The 25486-nt window shown below is 45.2% G+C and overlaps 1 protein-coding gene across 4 annotated transcripts in view; it reads left to right on the top strand.

Annotated features, from left to right (window-relative positions):
- The window catches only part of MAPKBP1 (mitogen-activated protein kinase binding protein 1), a 131127-nt gene that overhangs the window by 32873 nt on the left and 72768 nt on the right, over positions 1-25486 (top strand). For all 4 annotated transcript variants that reach the window (XM_038407024.2, XM_043517624.1, XM_043517622.1 and 1 more), the window contains exon 3: positions 5800-5891. In XM_038407024.2, the coding sequence (XP_038262952.1) occupies positions 5800-5891 (92 nt within the window). The remainder of the gene's footprint in view (positions 1-5799; positions 5892-25486) is intronic.

Below are 25486 nucleotides of genomic sequence, written 5' to 3'. Positions count from 1 at the left end.
AGCTGTTTTCAAGTACTGAGGTGTTGGACACAGCTCCTCTCCCTCCTCTTAAATTCTCCAGCTATTTATTTCTGAACTAGAATAGCTCTGCTCTCATGGGGAATGTGTAGCTCCCTGGGCCTCCGAAGATGTGGATGGCGTTGAAAGGCTGGAAATGGGGCTAGCCTGGTGGGTTAACAGTAGAGCAGTTAAGAGTTCCATTTGGTATGTGGGGGGATGGAGAGGGGGAGGCAAAATTGCTCTTGGACTCCTACTCAGTTCCCTGCTTATGTGTTGGGATGAGTGATGTGACAAGCATCAGCTGTGTTGCTGTAGTATTTCTATCCAGTCTAGAAGCAACATCAAGGCATTGTCCAACCTAAGTTGAAACCATGCTAGGAGTGTCTATTACGGATGCTTTCCCTGACCAGTGTGGGCAAGGGTTCTGTTTTCCTGAGAACAGTGGCCATCAAGCTATGCTGTAGAACACTCCCACTGGTTGGACCACAGTACAATCCTAACACAGCTCTTGCCATCCTGTGGCCTAAGAGATTTTAAGGAAGGAGGTAAGGATTCAATAGCATGGCTTGACTGATATGGTTCTCAGGGGGAAAAGTCCCTGCTCAGAATGGAGAGGAAATCTTTGCAAGCCCCAGCTCAGAAACAGCCCTCTCAGGTTCAGCCATAGTATTGGCTTGATTGGCTTCTTTGGATCTATACAGCAGTGTGTACTGTGGTGGAGGAGCATGTTATAATGATAGGGTCCCAGTCAGAGCCTGCAGCATTGGTTCTGAAACACCGGCTGATGCCCTCTGTAAGAAGCAAGAGCACTTTGTGCCTCTCCCACTTCTGGCAATAAATGTTGCTGTGTACACAAGCCCAAAGGGAGCATGCCAAGCTCTTCCAGGCTGGCACAACACAGCATGTGGGAGAGAGTTGGGCAGCTGGGGTTATCCTTAGGACTTAAAATTTTGTTCTAGCCCTCAAATGCAGCAACAACTGCCGGTGGCTGGTGTCTCAGGCTACGTCTACCCTACTGTGGTCAGTCGACCTACGCTACGCAACTCCAGCTATGTGAATAATGTAGCTGGAGTTGACGTACCTTAGGTCGAGTTACCATGGAAGGTCAACAGGAGAAAGTCTCCCGTCGATTTACCTTACTCTTCTGGTTGGGGGTAGAGTACAGGGGTTGACTGGAGAGCAATCTGCTGTTGATTTGGCCGGTCTTTACTAGACCCGCTAAATCAACCACCCGCGGTAGTGTTGTCCTGGCCTCAGCTTCCCCAAACCACCAGAGAGCCTGAGCCAGTGGTAAAATCCCTCACTGGGAGCTGTCCGTCACACTTCTTGTTTGTGATTGTTCTTCCTGTTTGGGGCAGCTGACCAGGGGCCATTAGACCAGTCTTTCGGAGAGGTTTGTCAGTAATTGAGCAGGGAGCTGGTGCAGCAGGGGGGCCTGGAGACCACTTGGTCACTGCCTGGTTGTTTTATTGCAGTGTTTGGCTGGTTCTCTCTGGTCAGGAGAACTGGGAAAGCCCTGGTTGCTCTCTGCAGTGCCCTGAGCGTGCCAGCTACAGCAGCACAGCGACGGGAGCTTCCTTTCCCGGACGTCCTGCTAGTGTTGAATAGCGTTCTAGCAGGTGGAACTTCTTTGCAACTGAGCTATGTCGGCACTGAGATGGCCACAGTGCTGGCCTCTTTACAGCACTACTTTGCTGGCTAGAATAGCTGTGTGAGCTAACCAGGCGCTGGGGCTGAGGATTCAGCAGAGGTGAAGGATGAATGTATGGCCTGAAGCACAGGAGTGGCAGATGGGAGATCTGGGTTCTGCCACAGGCCTGCTGTGTGACCCTGGGGCAAGCCACTGAGGCAAACTTTTTCAAACTTGGGTGCCTGAAATTTTGGCACCTGAAAAAGTGGGCTAATTTCTGATGTACTGAGCACCTGCAACTCCCCAATGAAGCGAGAGGTCCTCAGTACATCTTACAATCTGGCCACTGTTTTAGGTGCCTAAGTGTGGATTTAGGTACCCAGTTTTAGGCATCCACACTTGAAATAATTGGACTTAAGGAAACCTCTCCGTCTCTGGAACATGGGTGCAATTTAACCTGAACTCCGTAAGAGTGTTGCATGTGGCTAAATTCAATAACATTTGTAAAGCACTTTGTGATCCTTGGATGGAAATTATTATTAGGTATTATTAATAGACCTCCACAGTATGATGTAATGACTGCAAAGGGCCAGACTTCTAAAATCTAGCCTCCCCTCTGGGCCTATAGTTTGAGGGCACAGATTATTGCAGGCACAGCTTTGCAACTCAGTCTTGTAATTATCTGCAGGTGCCAGTTAGGTGTCCACTACCTGATACCAGGTACCAACAGGGGAATGATGTGTTTAAATGACAAGTGTGGGTTCAAAAAGGGAGGTCAACTCAAGGACCCATGGAAAAACTACACCCCAAGTTTCCAACACTGAATGCAAACTCTGTGTCCCCCTCCCCCCCGCTCTTCTATCTGAGGTTCATCTCGCTCCCACCCTATTCAGGTCTGATTGGGACTTGGAGACACGTGATTACAGGCTTCTTTTTGTCTGGGGGTAGTGGAGTGTTGCAATAAGTGAAGCTGAAAAAGGAAAGGTTATGGCTGAGTAGCATCTCTAAGATTCTGCTTGTTAAATGAGTTCATGAGTTCTTGTCTTGCAAATCATAGTCATGGCAGCAGGCTTCCTAGATGCAAAGGCTTTGGATCTGAGATGAGAGGCGAGGTGAGAGTAGTCAATTTTTAAAAATCAAAGTTAATTGTGGAGCTTTGAAAATTGGCTCCTGCTTCACGGGATGCTCCTCTTGTAGCATTAGGTCTAAATACAATGGTAAAAAGACCAACTATCACACCCTCAGCAACAGTTCTGCCTTTATAAAGGAAGGAGCAGAGTTGGGTGTGTGATCAGCTAGAGGGGAGAAGATGCTTTTCATCAGGAAAATAATTTTGTGGGCACATGTGGACTGGGCATCCCCTTTGGGTCTGAATCCTGCTACAAGCTGCAGGACAAAGGGGGCATTTGTTGCCTGCAAGCATTTTCAAGCCTGCCATATGTTACACAGCTGCCTGGGGTGTCCGCAACACTCCACATGGGAGAGGAAGACCCGAGGAAGAGCAGTGTGATGCTACAGGGCTGTGTGGGAGTGGGGTTGGGAGGAGGTGTAGGGCAGAGTGAGAGCTCACGGTTACTGAACAGATTTTAAGTAACACTCTCTCTGGTTCATTTTTTCCTTAAAAGCTGGGAGTGGGAAGAGTCTTCCAATTCCATGCTCCCCAGTCTATGAAGCTGAATGTAGTTCCTTGAAGAGCCTATCAACATACTGCTCAGAAACCTTGTCTACGCTGAGAAAATTACCCATCGCTGACCATGTGTGTCTGCAGCAGGTACTATTTGGCTTTGGACAAATAGTGTATATGCTGCCTTTTTGGAAACCATGGTTAAAAGCAGCCTGAGCTGAACCTGGCGCTAAGCTGTATTGCACAGTTGATGTCCATTATCAGCAATGGGTAACTTTCATAATGAGACAAGGCTGGAGTGTTGGCCAGATGGGGTCACTTGAGAGAGATGTAAATTGCTTTCCATCCACCATCTCTGGGGCTGAGAACACTCTACTTAGGGATCTGAACCCCTGTTAGTTGGAGGGGCAGAGAGCCGGGGATCTGTGCTTCAGTGCTGGAGGGGTGTGTGTGTGTATATATAATTACTTTCCAATCAGAATTTTAAAAGCATTTTTGCGGTGTATTTTGAAGTCACTGTAACAAACCTGAACAAAGCATAGTACATTTTTTATTTTTTTTTAAATGAAAATGGAATTGGAGGAAAACTGTTTTCCTTGCTTTGCTAGTGGATTTATAGATGCATTTTAATAATGTGCTCTTATTTAATAACCATATTTAGTTACAGTTTTGTAAAAGCCACATTTCCAAAGAGACTCATTTTGCAAGAATGAGGATAGAATGGCTGTGGGGATTGGGATATGTATGGGATATGAAATCTTCCATCTCTAGGTCACCAGCTTGAATACAGAGAAAGCCATGAGTTATTGAAGTGCTGCCTTTTGGTGGCTTGTGTGAAACGAGGTGGTGGGGTCTCAGTCCAGTTCCTTGTGGAAGGTGTAGCTATATCACAAAACCCACCCTTACTATTGGCACTCTCTCTAGCAACCTGAGCAGAGAACTCAAGGATAAAGAGACCACACTTCTCCACCGTATAGGTGAATCCTTCAGTTCTTTGTTGGGGCACATTGGCACTGGAAAATTTGCCCTACCTCTGTCTATTGTGCACCCTGTTGTCTGGATGAACACAAGACATCGATCTCCTGGGAAGCTATTGATGATCATAGTAATCATTGCAATAATAACTTCTTACGTGGCGCCCATGCCTGAAGGCTTCTGGATATTTAACAAAATATAACTCAATCTATGTTAATCAAACCAGAAGACAACATGACCCAACAAAATCAAGAATTGGCAGGGATGGCGGTGCTGGGGAAAAAACACATGCATATAACATGAAATAAATAAAACCAGATTGCATGAACTGTAATGAAAGGAGAACAATTTTGTGCTTCAGTCAGGAGAACACCAGGGAGGACCCCAGACTTAAGTTTAGCTGAAGGGTTTTCTCAAGTCCCCTCTGGCCCTTGACTGAGAAGGCCCAGCCTTCAGCATTGTGTCACTTTGCCCTCACAAGCATGAAATTCATTTTTAAAAAGATTTCTAAAAAGGAAACCAGTTTTAAGATCTAATATGCTATCTTTCTCAACTGAAGGGTCATGACCCACCGGGGAGGGGGGGTGGATGGTGGTACCAAAGGCAGTTGGGAGGGTGGGGTGGTCACAAGGTATTGAAAACTTTTATTACAATTCTAAAGCAAAAAAAAATCAAATTTCCAGATTAACTCTGGGGCGGTCAAAACCTTCATAGTTTGTGATGTCAAATGTAGTAGTTGAAGTCAAAGATGTTATATTTTATATAGGATTATCATTATTATAATGGATACATCCTCTATAAAAGAGTAAGAAATGTAAGGGAAGATCATATGAATTTCTGACTTCAAATAAGGGGTCGCCACCCTGAGGAAGTTGAGAAATACTTGTCTAATGGTTAGAACACAGGAGTGAGAGCTAGTTGGATCTTGGGTTCTGTTCCACATGATCCCCTTATGGCCTTGGACAAGTTGCCTTGTGCCTCAGGTGAAAGCAGAACCTCAGTGAATCCCAGAGTTTGAATGCCTACTTAGGAACTTCTTGAGCCTGCACCACCTGGCTGGAGATTCTTTGCCAGCGTTTGTTTTAGTCCCAGTGGGAACCCAGCAGTACAGAGGCATGTGGAAATGATTAGAGGAGAGGGCGGGTGGGGAAGGGCGGTAAGGGAAAGCTCTCTGAATGCTTCAGAACCTCAAAGAGGAGGTTCTGCAAAAGGACAAAGTCTTGATGGGTTTGTAAAGCCTTCAAGCGGCTGTTTCCTGTTCTGTTTCTTTCCTTTCCAAAGCCAATCTCCTTGGCTGGAAAAAGCAGATATTGCAAGCAACAACTTCACAGAGTGGGAAGGGATGCTTGCATTTGCAAACCCATTTACACTAGCTACAGGTCTCCCTTGGGATCCCTAAAAGTGGCAGTACTCTTCCACTGGATGTTGCCTGAGTGACTTTTGGTGCTCTCTTCATTGCCCTCTGGGAACCATGTTTCGGAATGCCATCATGAGGCAATCCATTGGCACCCACGTATGTATCCATCTGTGAGTGCCGCTCATGACTCTTTCTGTTTTCCTTTTGCACTAGGTGACCTTGGAGAAAGTGTTAGGAATAACTGTGTCGGGAGGCAGAGGATTAGCCTGCGACCCCAGGACCGGCCTTGTCGCATATCCAGCGGGGTGAGTCATTACGCACGTCATGAAAGGCCTTAGCTTAACCCTGCCTGATAAATACTGTGTCTTTACACTGATGTATCAAATACAGTCTTTGGTGAGGAGGCTGTTAATTTTCACTAAGTAGTCTCCTAAAATGTGAGGACGATTCCTCTCAACAACATTGGTTTAATAGCTTGATAGAAGGACTGCATTTTCACTGACATCTTTTAATTAGATTCTTTTCAGCTCTTCCTCCTCATGCTTTCAGCTAAGTGTTGAATGCCTTGCATTTTTAATTAGATTCTCTAGTGTGCTGAATGTGCATATAACTCAATGGATGTTCAACTCAATATTTCTAATAGTGATGCTCTCTAAGAGATGGCAACTGTAGCATGGAATAACCCTCTTGCATGTATTCTGTGATGTCTGGCGTTGTGCTCTTCACCCAGACATGGAGAGAGAAATCCAGTCTGACTACACTGGTAGCTTCAGTACAGGTATCCTCTGGAATGTACCCCCCATCCTTTTTCCCTAATCACCCCCAACCCCGCAATATTATCCTAATGAGGTTAGGTCTCTCGGGATCCTACAAATGCTGCTCTGAAGGTTGATCACAGTAGGTTGCTCAAGAATAATTAGACATTTTCTTCCTCTGCACCTAGAGATTGGGCATTCTGCCTTCATATCATCACATCTCATGAGAAACTGAGCTCAGATCCCCTGGGAAGGACAGTGCCCCCAGAGCACGGTGGCCTTTTTTGTTTATGAATATTTCCCCAATAAAGCAGCTTTTATCTTGTCTTATTGGCCACAAGAGGGTCAGTAAATTTAAATGGAATACGGTTATTGTTACTGAGACTGAGGAATCGGGATGGTTATGTTCTGACTCCTAACACTTGTGATGATATTGATCTTATCTATTTTATAATGGCTGTACTCTGGAGTAGAGCAATGGCAGACAAAATCAGCAGAAGATTTCCCTGAATGTTATGATCTGGGAACATAGAATACTTAGTATTTTCTAATTTGATTACTGGTTACTCTGCTGTAAAGGTGATCCATCAAGACAAAGCTCTAGTTACCGAATCCCTGTCTCCATTGAAATTTTAGCCCATATTTTGATAACCGTCCCACACATTTCTAATATCTCTAACCTCCGTTTGCCAGAGTTCTACATTAGCTGCAGATTAGTTGTGTTTTGTGTGAAGATATAGATGACCTCTGACATGCCCAGCTAGCCTTCTTTGGTAGGCAACTGCCTGTTTGGCTTGCTGAGATAGCAGTATCTAGAAACTTGTGCCTCAGATATAGGAGAAGAACCTGAAGTGGATGGAGTCATGAAAGCCAAGTGAGGAAAACATTTCAAGGAGGGCATGATGAGCCTTGTCAAATGCAACAGAAGTACCAAGGCAGATTAGGCCTGAGATTTAGCCAGAAAGTTGCAATTGGAGACTTTGGTGAGAGCAATTTGTGTGGAGAGAAGAGGGTCTAAGTCAGATGAGGGGACCCTGAGTGGAGCTGAAAGAAGGAACTTTGGAGAGCAGTTGTAGATAGCATGTAGGAGTATGCAAGACGCAAGTCAATGAAATTTAAGCGTCCCCTCTCTCTCTCTGTTGCTTAAAGTAATAGGTGGAGGCAATGGACCTGATCTGAAATTTTGCTCTCTTCTATTCTTGCCCGTTCGCAAGAGAGTTTCCTGTGTGCCATTGGCAAGTGAATTTTAAGTTTTGGGTATGGGTGAGTAGAAGTGTAATTTGTATTATACAATATATTTATAGCAGGAGTTCTGGTTTTTATGTATGGGCCCTTCAAGAGCCAGGTGTGTTGGGGAACTGGTGTCTGCTAGATTAGATCCATCTGTTCCATTGAAGCATCCTCCTGGCTGTGATGACTACTAGCTGCTCCCATTTGTTCTGTGGTGTGCTGTCATTCATGCCCTTTAAGGCTGGGAACCCTTGGGGACTGGGATTCCATTCTATATTTAGTGCTTATTATCTATTGTAAAACACCTTGTAACGTATGCTGCTATATAAATAATAAGGCAAAAGAGCTTTCATAAGAGCTTCGCTTGGGTGTGAGAGGCAGGCCTGAGGGAAACGTAGCTGAGTAAACATAAATTGCTTGCCTTCTCATGGCGTGAAGGCCATCTTGTGATGCAGAAGTCTTGGGGTTGCTCTGGAACCTGTTTAAGTCTTGTGATGTCTCTTTACTTCATTTAAAAAATGCTTTTGTTTAAATTGACTGCCGTTTGAGATCTGCACCCAAGTACTGATCTGTGTCCTTCACCTTTAAACCCACAGAACCCAGGCAAAAGGATTCCAATGTATATTATCTCCCCCATAATGTTTTCTAACACTGAATACATTGGCATTTGAAGAGGGGGATATGAGAGAGAGAAACAGAGCAAGTTTAGGCTTTTTTTTTTGGTTCTTCTCCAGCTTAAAATAAACTAATTTTGTTGCTAATGCTCTCCTGTGAGAAGCTCATGCATGCCAAAAATCAGCCTACTCAGTGCTGTCAGACATGTAAGGACATGTGGGGATTATTCTGGGTATTTAAAAGGTTATTCAGTTCTTTAGACCATAGGACTCCTTGTACTTACTATGGTAACACCATAGGTCCTTAGCAAGAAACGCATGGCCTATGCCAGCTGTGTGTTTAGCAATGTAAATGGTTTATTTGCATCACTGTTTGCACGCCATGGCTTGACTGTTTTGTGATACTCATGTGATTTGGGGCTGTCAAGACAATCTTTTGTGCTTAGTTTGCCCTAGTGCTTGTTATGGGTTCAAAACACACAAGAGGAATAGTGTGCAGATCTAATTGGACTGCGAGTTCAATTTGTTTTGTTATTACTTTCCATTCTCATTCCCCGTGGATTTCTCCCTTCTGGGCAGTTTGCAGGGAGCCTGGCATCACTATCTTGATCTTATTTTTGTTTGGTTGAATTTGCTGAATGTTATTCCTTTTCAAATTGACACTGATTTCACTAGCTAAAGCCATACATAAGGCAGCTGGTTTGCACCTCCAATATCTACTCACCTGCACTCCAGATATTTCAGTGGTGTACTCAACACTGTACAAATGTGATGATGTTTTGAGATGAAAATCCCCTACTCTTCCAATGTGGCCTACCCGAAGGGACCTATTATGTAGCAGCTTTGTGCTTTCACTAGGGACCACATTGGAAGCACCACACTTATTCCAATTCTGACCAGAACGGACTGCTGCATTCTTGACCTTCCTCCTGAGAGAGGAAGCCCAATCGACCCCACCAGGTCTGCTGCATCGGTCAGCTGTGTTCTGCGCTGCCGTTAGCTCCCCTTCCTTTGCCTGCCTTCCTCTGGGTCCTTCTTACTGTGGAATCTGAATCCTGGCCTTTTGCCTTAACTCATCCAGACCCTACTGAGCATCCTTAACTCACCACTGAGCCTTCTTGCCCCTAGTGTACGTGTTTGCTTTCTTCCTGGTCTGGCTCTTGTTAAGTGGAATGTTTTCACTCCATTCCAGGGGCCCTGTGTGTAGGGCTAAATGCACTGAAGGTGGCAGATATCTAGGACAGCCCTTTGGTAATGATCTTGCTTGGGGAGGCATGAATAGATGGGGAATGTACTTTTCTTGTTTCTTGGAAGCTCTCTCTTCTGCCATCCTTATCTTCTTGTTCTTATGCTGACAAGAGTGTGAGTGAAATAAGCTCAGACTAGTTTAACTTGACCTATGTCTGCGTGGTTTGTTGTGCGGGGAGTGGCACTGTCAGCTTAAAGGGGAAAATGTATTGGATTTTTTTTGGCAGGCGAGACCCTGTTTTTTGGTTCCCTTTTTGGTTTGTCTCCCGACAGTTTCCTCTGCCCCTCTTTCATTCTGGCTTCTCTTTTTTCGCAGTAGCTCACTGTGGTTCTGTCTCCTGGAAACAAGAAGGGAAACAAAGCTAAGAAAATCCTCTGAGATTACTGATGGCTAGTGTAAAAAAAAAAATGTTTTGAAAGGGGGAAAATAGATCTGTCTGTTTGAATTCCAGGCCAGATGCTCCGATGACTTGAGTCAGCTCTTTGGTGTTGGTTTTTCAAAAGTTTGTAGGGCTGCGTAACGAGTCACTCAGTCTTACTTCTCCTTTTTAAAAATCCACTCTTGACCCCTCTTCTTGGCTCAGTCAGTCATGAACCTCTGCTCCATTTAGACAACTCAGTTACCTGCTCCAGGGAGCAGTCAAGCTGCCAGGGAGCGTGCACAGCACTCTGGTAGGCTTGTGTTTTTCCCAGGGTAGCCTGTGGCAGAGGGTAGTAAAGTTCTGTGCTGTTCAAATCGCTGTAGTTTTTAAGCACTGTCTCCTAGTAAGTAAGAAGCACTGCTCTGGTCTATCAGCTTGTTCTTTCCTATTAGCTCCTATTACCAACCGGCTGCTGCTGTGACAGAGGTGAGTGGCACATGGGTTAACACATTACACTGTCTCTTTGGGGAAGCTGAGTTCAAAGCTGTATTGAGTAACAAGAATAATGAGTTAGCGGGTCTCAACTTGGACATTTTCTCACATCTACCATCCTCTCCACCCAAAAGAGCAAAAAAACAACAACCAAGCATAGCTCTGTATGCTTGGCAGCTTCTGCTCAAGAAAAGAGTATTCACTGTTCCAGTCCTGCATATCAAGGTGTATTGAATGAGTTACACTGGGAGCTTTCACAGAATCTGTCTTAGCTAATGCAGACATAGACCCTCGGCTTGTGAGATGCATGTGCATTAAATTCACTAAACAAATGATCCAGAAACCTTATTTGGAAGCTGTGCAGATGCTGAATTACCCAGGTTCCTCAGCTCCCAGTGGCAGGAGCAGCAGGGAGACTAATGGAGTTTGCCAGCAGAGAAAGGCAGGGAGATAGGGTTTTAGCTTATAGATATTCCGCAAGGATGAATGTGCGGTGGGAGGAAAATGAAATGTTGCCAACAGCACTTCTTGTTCTTCCTCTGTGTGCACTGATGGGACCTTGGCCAAACGGGGATCCTGTCCACAGAGGCTTCTACCTGATCTTGACTTGCTGGGAATGTGGCCTGCATGTCTCTGCTGAAGAAAGCCAGATAGGTGTAACCACCTGGTGTGGGAGGTGCCTGTAGGTGGAATCCTTCAGTAAGCAGGTAAGAGAGCTGTAGGAGGTGGTGGCTCTTCTGCGTAGCATCTGGGCCTGTGAGGACTTCATTGACAGGATGCACATGAAGATGTCTGGGATGGAGGATGCTAGCCAGCTACTGCTGGGGAGAGAGAGGTCCACTTGAGCAGGAAATGGAAAGCCTAACTTCAATTTCTGGAACAAATTATCAGTCAATGAGTTTGTAAGCATCTAGAGGACAATAGGTTCATAAGGAATAGCCAACATGGATTTGTCAAGAACAAATCATGCCAGACCGATCTAATTTCCTTCTTTGACAGGGTTACTGGCCTAGGGATAGTGGGGAAGCAGTAGACATGATGCACGGTAATTTTTAGTAAGGCTTTTGACACAGTCCCACATGACAATCTCATAAGCAAACTAGGGTTATGTGGTCTAGATGAAATTACTATAAGGTGGGTGCACAACTGGTTGAAAATCGATGCTCAGAATAGTTATCAATGGTTCCTTGTCGAACTGGGAGGACATGTCTAATGGGGTCCTGCACGGGTCTGTCCTGGGTCCAACACTAGTCAATATTTTCCTTAATGACTTGGATAATGGAGTAGAGAGTATGCTTATAAAATTTGCAGATGACGCCAAGCTTGGAGGAGTTGCAAGCACTTTGGACCACAGGATTAGAATTCAAAATGATCTTGATAAATTGTAGAATTGGTCTGAAATCAACAAAATGAAATTTAATAAAGACTTACAAAATACTACACTTAAGAAGGAAAAATCAAATGCACAACTACAAATTGGAGAATAACTGGGTAGGCAGTCAATTGGTGAAAAGGATCTAGGGATCATAGTGGATCACAAATTGAATATGAGCCAGCAATGTGATACAATTGCAGTTAATGGAAGTGTATTATGTATGACGTGGGAGGTAATTGTCCTGTTCTAGTTGGCATTGGTGAGGCCTCAGCTGAAATACTATGTCCAATTTTGGGCACCATACTTCAGGAAAAAGATGTGGGCAAACTGGAGAGAGTCCAGGGAAGAGCAACAAAAATGTTATAATTTTAGATAACCTGACCTCTGAAGAAAGATTAAAAAAATTGGGAATATTTAGTCTTGAGAAAAGAAGACTGAGCGGGGGATCTGATAAGTCTTCAAATGTGTTAAGGGTTGTCATGAAGAGGATGGTCATCCGCTATTCTCCATGTCCACTGAAAGTGGGACAAGAAATAATGGGCTTAATCTGCAGCAAGGGAGATTTAAGTTGGATATTAAGAAACACTTTCTAACTATAAGGATAGTTAAGCACGGGAACAGGTTACCTAGGGAGGTTGTGGAATCCCATCACTGGAGGTTTTTCAGAACAGATTAGACAAACACCTGTCAGGGATGGTCTAGGTTTACTTGGTCCCGCCTCCATGCAGGGGGTCTCAAGGTCCCTTCTAGACCTACATTTTCATGATTCTGTGTCACAGATGGGGAAGGAAATAAATGAGGGTGTCATGTGATCAAAGATTTAGAAAAGAGGAAAATATTAAGAATTCTTCTCTGCTGCTGCTTTTTTGTAAAGCTGCTTGGATAGGAGCAAAGCTTCTTTTGTTTCAGCTTTTACCTTAGAATTATGTGCATGACAATTACTCCTTGGAGGTGGGAGCTGATGTCCCATAGTTAGCAATGGAATGCCAGGTGGCCTCCTGGGTCAAATTTCATTTGTTGCTGCTGCTCCAGGCACATTGGATTCTGATGGTGCAGGATTTTCTTGCTAGATAAACTCACATGCCAGACTGGGTTGTGCGAGGCGTGACTTGGGCAAAATCTCTCTCCCTCTTGCTGGCATGGATTACTCCGTGCAAATCTCCTGAACTTGGACAACCCTCCTGGGTCATGGCCATGCAAGTTCTGCTTTCCACTAATCTAGGGAGGTGACTGACAGGTTATAAACCAACAGGAAGATGACAGCAGTCTGTGTCACAGCTAAGGGGAGGGAGGGTGAGTGAATCAGCCACAGTCAGCGTTTCTCCAGCCAGAAATCTGCTCAGCACGTGTGGAGCTGTCTCAAAGGACTGAGTGGTAAATCCCACTGGAAGCTGAAAGGATGAAGCTTTTTTTCAGCAGTGGTTATTGGTTTGCTCCCAAATTCTTCGCTGAGTTGCATATAGACAGGCCTGGAAGGCTGAGCAGTTCCCAGTGATCCCCATCTGGAAACCCTTGGAATATTTTAACCATGATTTTCCCTGATTTATATAGCTAATTGTACAACAAGTAGAGAATCAGTCATACAGGAAAAAATGCCCTTTAACCAAATAGAAGGTAACTATTGCATAACCTTGATGGGGACTCTGGCATTGCCAGTACAGGGATTTTTGCAGAGGAAATGGATGGAGTGACAGTAGAACACTAATAAGCTGTAATCCAGACAAGGCAGATCCCATCACTGATTGGTGATTGGCTAAGGAAACTTCATGCCCCCCCCGGTTCAAATTGGTCCAGGTTTTGTAGTGATAGCTGTATAGGGGTCCGAGTAGAGTTGGTGGCTTCCAGTGAACAAATGTGCACAATGCACACTGCCATCACAGTTGGCATTACAGATGCTCCCGACTTACGCAATCCGTTCCATTCTGGAGAGCCTTGCATAAATCAGAAACATATACGCAAACGTTACAACAAAAATCCCCCCAAAAACAAAAAAACCCCACCCCACCTATTTCTAGTTTATGGAACTTTTTCCGTAAGTGCAAATTTGCGTAAGTCAGGTCTTGCGTAACCCGGGAGCGTCTGTAATCAGTAAACTTGTTAGCAGTTAATCCTTGACCTGTCTGCTTTAAAGGGTTTGGAGACTAAACTATCCTTACCCTCTTCCGGGGGGTGCTCCGGAAAGATCAGACTTGAGGCATCTCTGTATATCTGAATATATGCCCCTGTTCACCCAAATCAGATAGCAATAAGGCCAGACACGCTGGGGCATGTGTCATAACCCATAGCTATTTCTGACACCCAAACATTTGTTGCATCTTCTCCCCAGTTTGGAAGCATAGTCTGGAAACAGATCATTTAAACCCCAAACTATAAGGTGACCAGCCTTCCTGTCCCCCTTGAGGATAGTTTCCCTCAACAGTGCTTGTTTGCTGATCTTAGACAACACACTGAGAGAGCCTTAGAAATACCTTAGGCACAAACAAGAGGCCTGATTCTCTCTGGCCCTGCACCTTGTGTAGTCATTTACACATGTGCAAAGGAGTGCAAAATGCCACTGTTCTGATGTGGGAACGTTTTGTACTGGTGGAAATGATGGCACAAAGTTCATGGCAAGGGAGCATCGGGCTCAAGGTCTCAGACGGAACTGGGACTGTCCTCAAAGGTGCAGGAATTCTCCTGACATGTAGCATGTGTGCTGCCAGCAGTTCTTCAGGGGATGACATCTCCAGTTGTTCTGTGCCCAAGCTCCTGAGGTAGGCAGTACTTGGCCTTAGGTTTTAAGAGTCCTTTCTGAGCAGAACATGGTGGCCTGTAAAGACCTGAGTTAGGAATGCATTCCAAGATGGCAACAACCCTGCCCTCAGACATTCAAGGGAATGCCAATCGCAGTAGAGGCAGTTTTCATCCTCTTCCCTTGAAGAGGATTGACTTCCCTGGAGAGATTAGATCCACCTGCAGGGACTCTGGTCTGCTGTGAAATAATCCCTGGCTTTGGGATGATGTGCTCTTAGACACCATCTGGGGAGACTTCTCAGCTGGAACCATGGAAGGGTTGGGCTAATAGATTAGGGTTGTTCAGACTACTAATGCAGTTTAAAATGAAGAGTCGTTTCTGCAGCTGGGCTTGGGGTTCACCTTTTTGTTTGTTTTTCTGTGCCAAGAAGCTACAACCCAAGGTTTCATTGTCTGATTCTGGCCAAGAAGATGATAAATGGCCAAACTCCCCCTGGAAAAATAGATCTGTTGGAATGAAGCTGGAACATTTGTTTTCCACCTCCTCAGTTCCCCTCCCCCACCCATTTTAGACAGACAGTGGAGAGAGGAGTGTGTATTCATGCTGAAGGAAAAGCAACTCACAGTAAATTGTCTTGGTCTGCTTTCCTGTCCTCTACTCTGCTCAGGGGCTGGGCATGGGGGAAGGGGGGTAGTACTCTCTCTAGTTCTGCCCACTAGTCAATCTTGACCCACTTGGGATACCAGAAGGAGTCTTTACTCACAATAGATCTTTATAATATGATCATCCCAGAGAAATAGCTAAGAATTTTGACATTTTAAATTGCTGTCATTAGACTTCTGAGTAGTGATCTTGTGATGGGATGTGCACCCCACACCAGCCTTGATAGGATTAATGAGGGGCCAATTAGGTCACCTGGCATCACCTGAGAGAAGGAGAACCAGGGTCAACTGAGAGAGAAGCACAGCTTGGGAAGGGCTGGACCAGTATTATAAAGCCAAGAAGCTGAGAACAGAAAGAGATTGCATGGGAAGGGGCTGAAGGCAGTCCCGCGGATGAGGGAGGCCATTAGGGACAAGTCCGGGGGGAGTGTAAGCTCTAGATCTTGTCCTGCAGCAAGGAGTCTGGCAAGAGAGTAGGAGGGGCAAAGTAGCTAAGGGGAAGTAGACTGAACTCCAATGGTGAACCCAGAAGCAGTAAAGAGAAGATAAGGACCCCAGGGAAATATCAACAGGGACTGAGGACTTAGATTGCTGGTTATACGGTGCCTTGGCTGGAACTTGATGTAGTGGGGGCTCTGGGTTCCTTTGCCAGCCCCTGGCATAATGGCACAGAGCCCAAGCTGGGGCTTAAAACCATCTGGAGATGGCATGTGGACAGTTGTCTTCATGAACGTTGTGATCCCAGAAGGGGTGGACTACATGGTGATCTGGCCAGAAGAAAGGTTATTGTAGAGCGAGGAAGGAGTAAGGGGGGCACCTGACATAGCAAGAGCTGCCTTCCCTGACCTAGATGCAAGGTGGCGTGCTAACAGTAAGTGGTTGTCTTGTTAGACCCCCTTGAACCGAACAGAGACAGTTTCACACTTCTCTGAGCTATTGTTTCAGCCTGTTTGCAGATGTGAGCAGATATTTCTGCCTGGGTTTATGCTTAGTTCCTATTTTTAGGATTGTCTTCACAGCTTGAGTTACTACACTCATTTTATTTTTTTAAATTGAAGCTTAGAGTCTGTATCACCCTGTAAGGCAGCCCTCCAGAAAGAAGTACTGCTTTGCTGATCCACTGTGAATTGGTCCACTTCAACTGTTCTCATTCAGTGCAGAGTTTAAAAGGAGCGGAGGTGTGAAAGAAGCAATGGGATTCACCACTTAATGTTGCTGGAAGAACTCATCACTTTGTCTGCCAGTAGGAGAACAGATTCCAGTCTTTAAAATCAGATTCTCTCCCATTTTCCATCAATCTCCCTTTTTCACTTCTGAAGGGCTGCTTTATTTTAAAAATGTATAGTTAAGCCAAGCACCTGGGTGCTGTAAATGGATAAACACTAAATTACAAAAGAATGGGGTATCACCATTGCAATTTAAAGGCCAGAACAACCCCCCTACTGCACAACAGAAAAGGGGGGGGGAGGGAATCAAACCACTTAGTAAACTAAACAGACAGTCAGAGCTTGACCAAAAAGATTGTTCTTTGCACTGTACACTGAAGCTTATGGAACCTGGGTGCGGTCACACTGCTGGAGGGAGCATGTTCTAGGGGCATGAGCTCTTCACTGAGAATTCGCTGCCACTGGCTGTATGGAGATGTTTACCTTAGGAAGAAAGAGTATGAGCATTGGAGTGCAATGTGACTGCTATGGTGGGACAGAAGTGAATCTTGTGGGTGACTGGGTTTCAGAGTATGTAGGGCTTTACGCCTGGAACTTCATACAGAAGTGAAAAGCTAGTCTGGGCAGAGCTTAAATCACTGGTATTTGGAACTCCCGGTGCCACACCCCACTTGAAACAAGCTTCTGTATTCTGTGCTACCTGGAGCTTCTGGATACTTTTTTCAAAGGTAGCATGCAGTAATCCAGCCTGAGGTTATAAAGGCATGGATCACTGTTGTGAGGCCTTCATCAAAGAGAAACTGTTGCAACCTCAGGCCAAACATAGATGAAAAAAGGCACTACGTCCCACGGTTACTGTCTGAGAATCCAGCAATAGCAATAGTTCCAATGTGGCTCCTTCCCTGAAACTGCAAGGTGTGTGACATACTTGAATGGGCCCCCCCTCCCACTCCAAGTAGAAGGCATGTTGTGCCAGCAAACTTCCCCCAAACGCTTCCTCTACCTATTGACCTCACTTCTGTCATACCTGGAGTGAGCCTTTGCAGGTTCGCTTCCATCCTCCTCCTCATCTCTGTTAGGCACTGGGAAAGCATAGACTAGAGGTGGCCAACCTGAGCCTGAGAAGGAGCCAGAATTTATCAATGTACATTGCCAAAGAGCCACAATAATACATCAGCAGCCCCCCTATCTGCTCCCCCCTGCTCCCAGTGCCTCCCACCCCTGCTGATCAGCTCCTTCCCTTCCCTCCCCGCACCTCCCAATCAGCTGCTTCATGGTGTGCAGGAGGCTCAGGGTGGGGGGAAGAGTGAGGGCATGGCAGGCTCAGGGGAGGGGGCGGGAAGGGGTGGAGTGGGGGGCAGGGCTTGTGGCAGAGCTAGGGATTGAGCAGTGAGCACCCCTGGCACATTAGAAAGTTGGCACCTGTAGCTCCAGCCCTGGAGTTGGTGCCTATACAAGGAGCCGCATATTAGCTTCTGAAGAGCCGCATGTGGCTCCGGAGCCACAGGTTGGCCACCCCTGGCATGGACAATCCCACATCTAGACGCAACAACTTGGAGCGTCCTCTGCATAGTAGGCAACAATATCACACGGCCAAGGAGGCCACGTCTACACTGCGCACTTCAGTATTATTACGTTGCTCATGATACCTGAGGGGACATTACACTTCAGTGCCTTTCTCTTCTTTCAGTTCAGCTAATTCCTATCACTTTCATTGAAACTATGGATAAAAACTATTCAGGATGCAGTCAAAAGTTAGGAAATGCCAGAATTTTACAGTTCCCTGTACAATCTTTGTTTGCCCTCCTGGTGTGTCCATCCTGTGTGCTGAAGGAGGCAGGGGTCTTGTGGAAAAAATAGTGTGTGATCATGTAAAGACTGTTTCATAATGTATACGCACCAGGGGGCCAAATCAAGGTTGTACAGGCAACTTGAATTCTGCATTTCCCAAGTGCTTGACTTTGTACCCTAAACAATATTCTTTAAACATAGGGAGGTTTGTATGTAATTTCCTAGTGTTTTTTTTTTTTTAAAGTAAAAAAAGTAAAGGCATGTAATAAATTCCTCCATGCCACATCATGTATCATTGAACCTTCAGAATCCCAGCACAACTGGTTGAGCTACAGGACTAACTTAGCTGGTAACTGAAGAAGGTTGTTATCTCAGAGGGGGATGAGTTGCTGGTACCATGTTCTGGGTCTGGGGGTAGTGATTGCAGGGAGCCTGTCTCCCAAGGTCTGTGAGAGTGAGGGATTGTCCTTCAGGATAGGTTGTAGATCCTTGATGATGTGCTGGAGAGGTTTTAGTTGGGGACTGTAGGTGATGGCTAGTGGCGTTCTGTTACTTTCTTTGCTGGGCCTGTCTGTAGTAGGTGACTTCTGGGTACCCTTCTGGCTCTGTCAATCTGTTTCTTCACTTCCCCAGGTGGTTATTGTAGTTTTAAGAACGCTTGATAGAGATCCTGTAGGTGTTTGTCTGAGGGATTGGAGCAAATGCAGTCAACTACAAAGTGGCTGGGTCACTACAAAAAATAATTTCCCCTCTGTTGATACTCACCCCTTCTTGTCAACTGTTGGGAATGGGCCACATCCACCGTGATTGAATTGGCCTCGTTAGCACTGACCCCCCACTTGGTAAGGCAACTCCCATCTTTTCATGTGGTGTATATTTATACCTGCTTACTGTATTTTCCATTTCATCTGATGAAGTGGGTTATAGCCCATGAAAGCTTATGCCCAGATACATTTTTTTAGTCTCTAAGGTGCCACAAGGACTCCTCATTGTTTTTATGGATACAGACTAACATGGCTACCCCTCTAAAATAAACAAAAGTCACAAGAATCTTCTATAGTGGAAAGTGACAGGCAACCCAAATATAGAGATTACTACTTGCTCCCCTATGAGCATTTGATATTGTTTCCATTTGACCAGCTGGGTAAATATTCTAGTTCACACAGCATGTGGTCGTGTATATTATGCCAATCACAATGTTAGAATTTGCACAGCTTTTATTGTAGTTTTTTTTTTTAATTGTCACTTGGGTCATTCCTAGGCTCTTTATTGTATTTTCCCCCCTCTAATTTGTCATTTAAGTAAATAGGAGTAGTGACTGTCCACTCACATCTGCTTCCAGTGATTGAAACTGATTAAGAAAATTTGATGGGCAGTTGTATTACTTTTAACCCAAATAATTTATTACCTGAGGCTTTGACCCAATTAGTGAATGAATGAACTAAATGGAGGGTACTATATACCATCCTCCTCCCCACCCCCACAAACAACCTGTACTATTTTGCTTTATTTGAGTATCTGTACAAATGGATGGCAGTAAAAGAACAAGTACAGTTGTTTTGTTTAATGAGGCTACTAGATAGAGTGAAGCAGTGCAGGTAGGAAGCATTGGCAGATTTGGAAAGCTATTGCATGCCCATGTGCATTTCCTTCCCCTGGCTGGAAGAGCAACATTTGCAAAGCTTGGACTGTCTCAGCTGTTTTGGAACAAGAGGCCTTTTCTCAGTAAGGCAGCTGATGCTCTGCAGTCTCCAAGGTTTTTTAGCTGCTTGTGAAAGGAAGAGTGAGTGGGGGTGGAGTTGAATAGGAATGTCTTAAACTGCCTGCTTACAGGTAGTGGCCCGCTTTCTCCCCACCTGGGAAGAATTTGGCATCTTCTGGGTATTTATGCCTCCTAGCAACCAGTGCCTGGTGCAGCAACGTGACTTGCTTTTGAGCCAAGTTCTAAGCTTGCATAAGACTGAGGAGAAGAAATCTGGCCAAGTCTGGGATAAAACTCGGAGATGCCAACTGCCTGAGCTGAGCTTCCACCCTCCCTATGAACCCCATAACAAGCCCCATGTCTCCTTGCAACATTGACATAGATGGCAGGCTTTTAACTTAATGCATAAAACCCAAATCAAGTATCCCCCCACCAGGTGTGAACAACAGAGTCTCTCTCCTTTTCTTGGAAGATCTGGCACTGAAGCTGGTAGTGGGCTTCCCCTTTCTGCCACAAGGGGATGTCTGTTAACAAGATGTTTTGGGAAGCCCCCTTGCTAACAGAAGTGCTAAGAAGTTGTGCATTTTATTTATACTCTGCCTGCATATGACAGGTATGTACACACGCTACAAGGCAAAAGCTGGTGTCTTGGATAGCTGAGCTTCTGACACAGCTGATCCTATAATACACAAAGGTGTCACTGCATCGGGGCTGCTTTCTGATCCTGCCCTTGCTCAGAAGCCATGGGCTATTGTTAGCCAGTGGTTCTGTGGCTCTGTGCTTTTGAGGAAGCTGATCCTCTCTGCCTCTGATGCTGGGGCACAGCTACTGCAGGAATAATGCTCACTGAGGCATCAAGGGGGAAGGGCTGCTCTAGTTTCTTTGCTGCAGTGGGGCTTTCGTTGTCCGCTTCAGAGTGTGGAATAAAGAGCAAAATGGGGTGATTGGATCCTGGAGGGGACTGCCAACGTACATTAATTACTATGCCACTGAAGGTTCTTGGAGGTGAGGAGGGAGACTGTTGCAGGAAGGGGGCTCCAAGCCAGCCCTCCATCCCTAGCCATTTCCTTGCAAGGGTTAATTAGATTAAATTGTACTCTTGTTTTGATTGATGCCTGTTTAATATTGACTGCACTGCTTGCTAGTGGTAAAGTGATTATAGCAGGAGGCACCTGCAATGAGATGTCCCCTCCCCCACACCCCAGTTGATTTATTTTGCATAGAAACCCTCTCCCTTGTGTCCCTGTGCTGATAAATCACAATGCCCTGGCCATGCCTGCTGTTGGAACAGGAGAGGCGTAGGCTCACTGTTCATAGTCAGGGCATGTTTTCCTTTGGGATTTCAGTTCAGGGAAAACTCCTCTAGCTCACAGATCTGTGCAGAGTGATAAGAAACCCACCCAGTGCTTACCGGAAACCAAAAGGCAGATGTGCAAAATGGGAGCCTATTCTGTGCCTCCCTTCAGAGGGGTGGCTGGAACTCCATGTGGCTCCCTTTGGGGAGAGGTCACTCTGTGTCCCAGGGAACTCTGAATTTGGTTGCAGCCTGGTGGTAGATCTGATTTTTTTTTAACATGGATTTATTTGTAACCCCGACCCCCTTGCCACTGTCTCCCCTCTACCCCAATTTTAGTCTTTCCCTTTGCTTTTTCCCTCTCTTCTACCACATCCTCCACCCTAGTTCTGCTCACTTTCTCCCTCCTTCACCTGGGCACCTCCACCACTGGAGCGTCTCTCACCCTGAAACTGCATTTCCAGCAGTTCTGCTAAGAACATAAATTCTGACGATCATCTGCTTGCTGCACTGTAGCTGTGAAAGATGTGGTGGGGCTAGGAGCCGAGTGCTCTTCCAAGGTCCCTGAAGCGGGTATCTTGGTAGGTCTGTAAAGACTGAGGCTTATTAACCTGGTGTGTGATACGTGTATTATAATTTCAACTCTGGGTGAAATCGTCAGTGAATTGAAACAAGTAGATTTCCAAGTGATTCGAAAGCACAACGCTCTATCCAACCCACAGCCCTTAGAATTTCTATAGGAACCCTCCTAGAAAGGGCAGAGTGTGGGAGTCTTGGCACTGAGCTTGTCAGGGCTTTGCTTTGTCACATCCTTGCTGTTTGTTGCTAGTGGAGCTTTCCTCCTTTTCAACATCATCTGAATCGGTACAGGTCTGCCTGAGGCTTCCTTTCTTACCCTCCCAGTTTTCTCTTCTATAAGCAAGTTGCTCAGTCTCCCAACACAGAATGCTTGGGTGGTCCTCCTTGCCTTGACTCTTCCTGTCTTTTGGTTGTCCATCACCCTGGCTCCTAACGGTCACCCTTCCTTGCAATGGCCCTGTGAGTGGGTATTCTGAAGTAGTACTTCAAGTGGGGAGGGAGTAAGTATTGCACTAAGTTTTTAAAACACATTTCTGCAAGTTTTATTGTTTGATATTTTCCTTCATCTCTGTGAGGAGGGTATGTGTGTGTTTTATGTGGATGTGTATGTGTAGGATCATTGTCCTGTGTCCTCTAGAATAATGCAGCCACACAAATGGACACATAATTCCTTATTTGGGTTTATCTAACTCTTAACATTTCACTGTCTCTTTGTCTGCTTTGTGTGGTTCAACTGTTCCACAGGGCAGGTGGCTATTTGAGAGTTATGTGCTGATGGATTCTGGGGGAGCAGGCAGTGCTTTCAGAGTTGGGGTATTTTGCAAGCAGTATGGGGTGGCCTGCTCCAAGCTCCACCAGGGAAGCATTTTATTCTGCAGGTGCAGGTCTGCTGGATGTGGGAGGGGTCTAGGACTGGGAGAAAGAACAGCAGTGGGACTTCTGAAGGGAGAAGAGGGGGTTTGAGATGGGTGCCCTGGTGGAGGCATTCAGATTGAAGGGACTAGGCAGCCAAGAGCCATTAAAATTAAAACCAGGTGGTTTTCCATGTTGAAAAACTTGTGTATAAAGTTTTCAGTTTGGTGTGAATTGTAATGTGTCTCAGCTGCTAAACTGGCTTAAATTTCAGTGCCTTCCTCAAGCTTTTTTCTCTCTCTCTGCCCTCTGGTCCCCACTACTCCTAATCCAGATCCCACACAACCCCAACCTGGTACAGACCTCTGCCTTCTGGAGAAGGTGCCTACCTATTTTGGAGCTTTGCTAGAAAGGCAATTTCCGGTACGAGCCTCCCCCTCACTAGTCTCATGCCAAATGGGTACAATGGACCATACAGGAGACAGGCCCTTGCAACTGTCTAGACTTGACTTCTTTCCTGCATCTGTTTTGTGAAAAATGTGGAATCTGAGTCTGTTTTCCTAAATGTTTTTTTGGTTCTTATGCATGTCCAGGGCCAGAGCTGGGTTACTGCCTGGCCCTGGGTCTTCAGGTCTGGGGAGGCTACCTCTGCTCTCTGAGATTCTTCACTGGCCATCTGTTCTGTCTGACTTTAAAACTTCAGTGGTGGATGGGGAATGTGGCTTCTGTCTCCACTTCATCCTCTTAGGGGTTTTCACAGCTAGGCAGTTTTTAAAGTGTTATTTCATATGTATGACACGTAATCCAGGCAAACTCAGTGCTTAAGGCTATGGTTATAATCCCCTCCACCACCCTTGGGTACAGTTGGCATCTCAAACCACTCCTTGGGTGATGGCTATGAAACTCTCACAACCACTTGGCATTGTTGTCTTACAGCTCTGTTACCACAACAGCATTTGTATATTATAAGGCTGGAAGGGAGACTCTCTCACTCACTCTTTCACATCACCATCAGAAGACCCAACCACATCAGCCACACCATCAGAGGCTCATTCACCTGCACGTCTATTAATGTGATATATGCCTTCATGTGCCAGCAATGCCCCTCTTCCATGTACATTGGCCAAACCAAACAGTCCCTATGTAAAAGAATAAATGGACACAAATCGGACATCAGGCATGGTAACATACAAAAGCCAGTAGAACACTTCAATCTTCCTGGACATTCTATAACAGATTTAGAAGTAGCTATACTTGAACAAAAAACTTCAGGAACAGACTTCAAAGAGAAACAGCAGAACTAAAATTCGTTTGCAAATTTAACACCATTAATTTGGGCTTGAATAGGGACTGGGAGTGGCTGGCTCATTACGAAAGCAGCTTTGCCTCTCCTGGAATTGACACCTCTTCATGTGTTATTGGGAGTGGACCACATCTACCCTGATTCAATTGGCCCTGTCAGTACTGGTTCTCCACTTGTGAGGTAACTCCCTTCTCTTCATGTGTCATTATATAATGCCTGCATCTGTAATTTTCACTCCAGGCATCTGAAGAAGTGTTTTTTTTACCCACAAAAGCTTATGCCCAAATAAATCTGTTAATCTTTAAGGTGCCACCGGACTCATTGTTGTTTCTCTCACATCTGAATATCCATTACTTGCTAGTTGTGACCCAGAAGTCAGATGCGTAGCTGCATGTGCTTAGAGAGAGTCTCTGATGGATGCCTTTCATTAGGGACTGCTAAGAACTGCCAGTGGAATCCATTTGCAATGCATAAAGGGAACGTTTATTATTGGTCCTACAAAACCCAGGAACTGTGCTATATATTCTTGAACACCATCTTCTAGGACCTTATCTATAACTAGCTATTGACATATGTACAGATTTTAAACACTCCAGCAATGGGGGCAATAGTAATGTTGATGGTCCTCTGCACAGGGAGTGTAGCTCTCAACCTGCCTGAACTTTACAGGAACACCCAGGCGTCTTTCATTTTTTTCAGACTCCTGGCTTTCCGGAAGGAAACAGTTGTTATATTGCATGGTGTCTTTATTCTGGCTCAAATCATCTGGCAGATGAGGGAAAAGGGAGCAATTTCTATTCCATTCGCCCTGCCTAAACTAGGGAAAGTCAGTAGAGCGCCATCCTGTGGTCTGGTGGAGCAAGGAACATTTCACCAATGAGCAGGGGCGCTATTTCAGATGTGGGGAGGGGAGGACAACTTTAACCATGATTCCAGGGGCTACTTAGGCACCTGAAAACTAGAGTTGGGTTTTTTTTTCTTTTTTCAGATAATAACTTGGAAATTAGCTGATAGTATCTAATTCCTATATTTAAAAAAAAGGGAATTAAATAATTATTAGACCAACTCAGCTCCAATACTTGCGTGTTCTCACATCTTGTGTCAAGTCACTTAAGGGACACTGGTTAGGTTTAACATTTTAATGTATATTTTTTCTTCGTTACTAACTCTTGAATACAACAATTGGAACAACTGTAGAAAAATCTAGACGACTGTCACTTTTTGCAGTTCACCAAGCTTGGAATAGATCATTTAACTTGGGAAACATCCTGCTAGGCCAAGGCCCCGTGAGTTTATACTGCACCTGCCTGGGACTCCAGGGGCCTTGCCTCACTACAAATAGACTAGAAACTGATCTTAAATAGGAGTGAAACTGACACTTTCAAGTCACTTCCACAGTATCGCCAATTCCAAATGTTCAAAAATCATGAATCATTCTCACCAAAAATCATGAGATTAGCTTTAGAATCATGAGATTATGTAAAAATAATAGATCTGGTGGTCTTTTTATTTGCCTCTGCTTTTTGAGCCTTTAGGATGCACTGGGGTCACATTTTGAAGCTTTCTCCACAGCCACAAGGGCTAGAAACTTCATTTTTCTTTAAGAATGAAGGCTGAAATCATCACATATCCACTTGACTCCAGGAGCTGGGGCTTTAATGAAAACAATAATTATAATGACTCATGACAAAATCATGAGGGTTGGCAACACTGCTTTTACTTTTATTTAAAGGCTAATTAC

Source organism: Dermochelys coriacea, chromosome 6 (genome assembly GCF_009764565.3).
Source record: "Dermochelys coriacea isolate rDerCor1 chromosome 6, rDerCor1.pri.v4, whole genome shotgun sequence".
In the NCBI taxonomy this organism is placed as follows: Eukaryota; Metazoa; Chordata; order Testudines; family Dermochelyidae; genus Dermochelys; species Dermochelys coriacea.
Note: the sequence above shows the minus strand (reverse complement) of the source record. Positions and strands in the feature narration are given on the sequence as shown.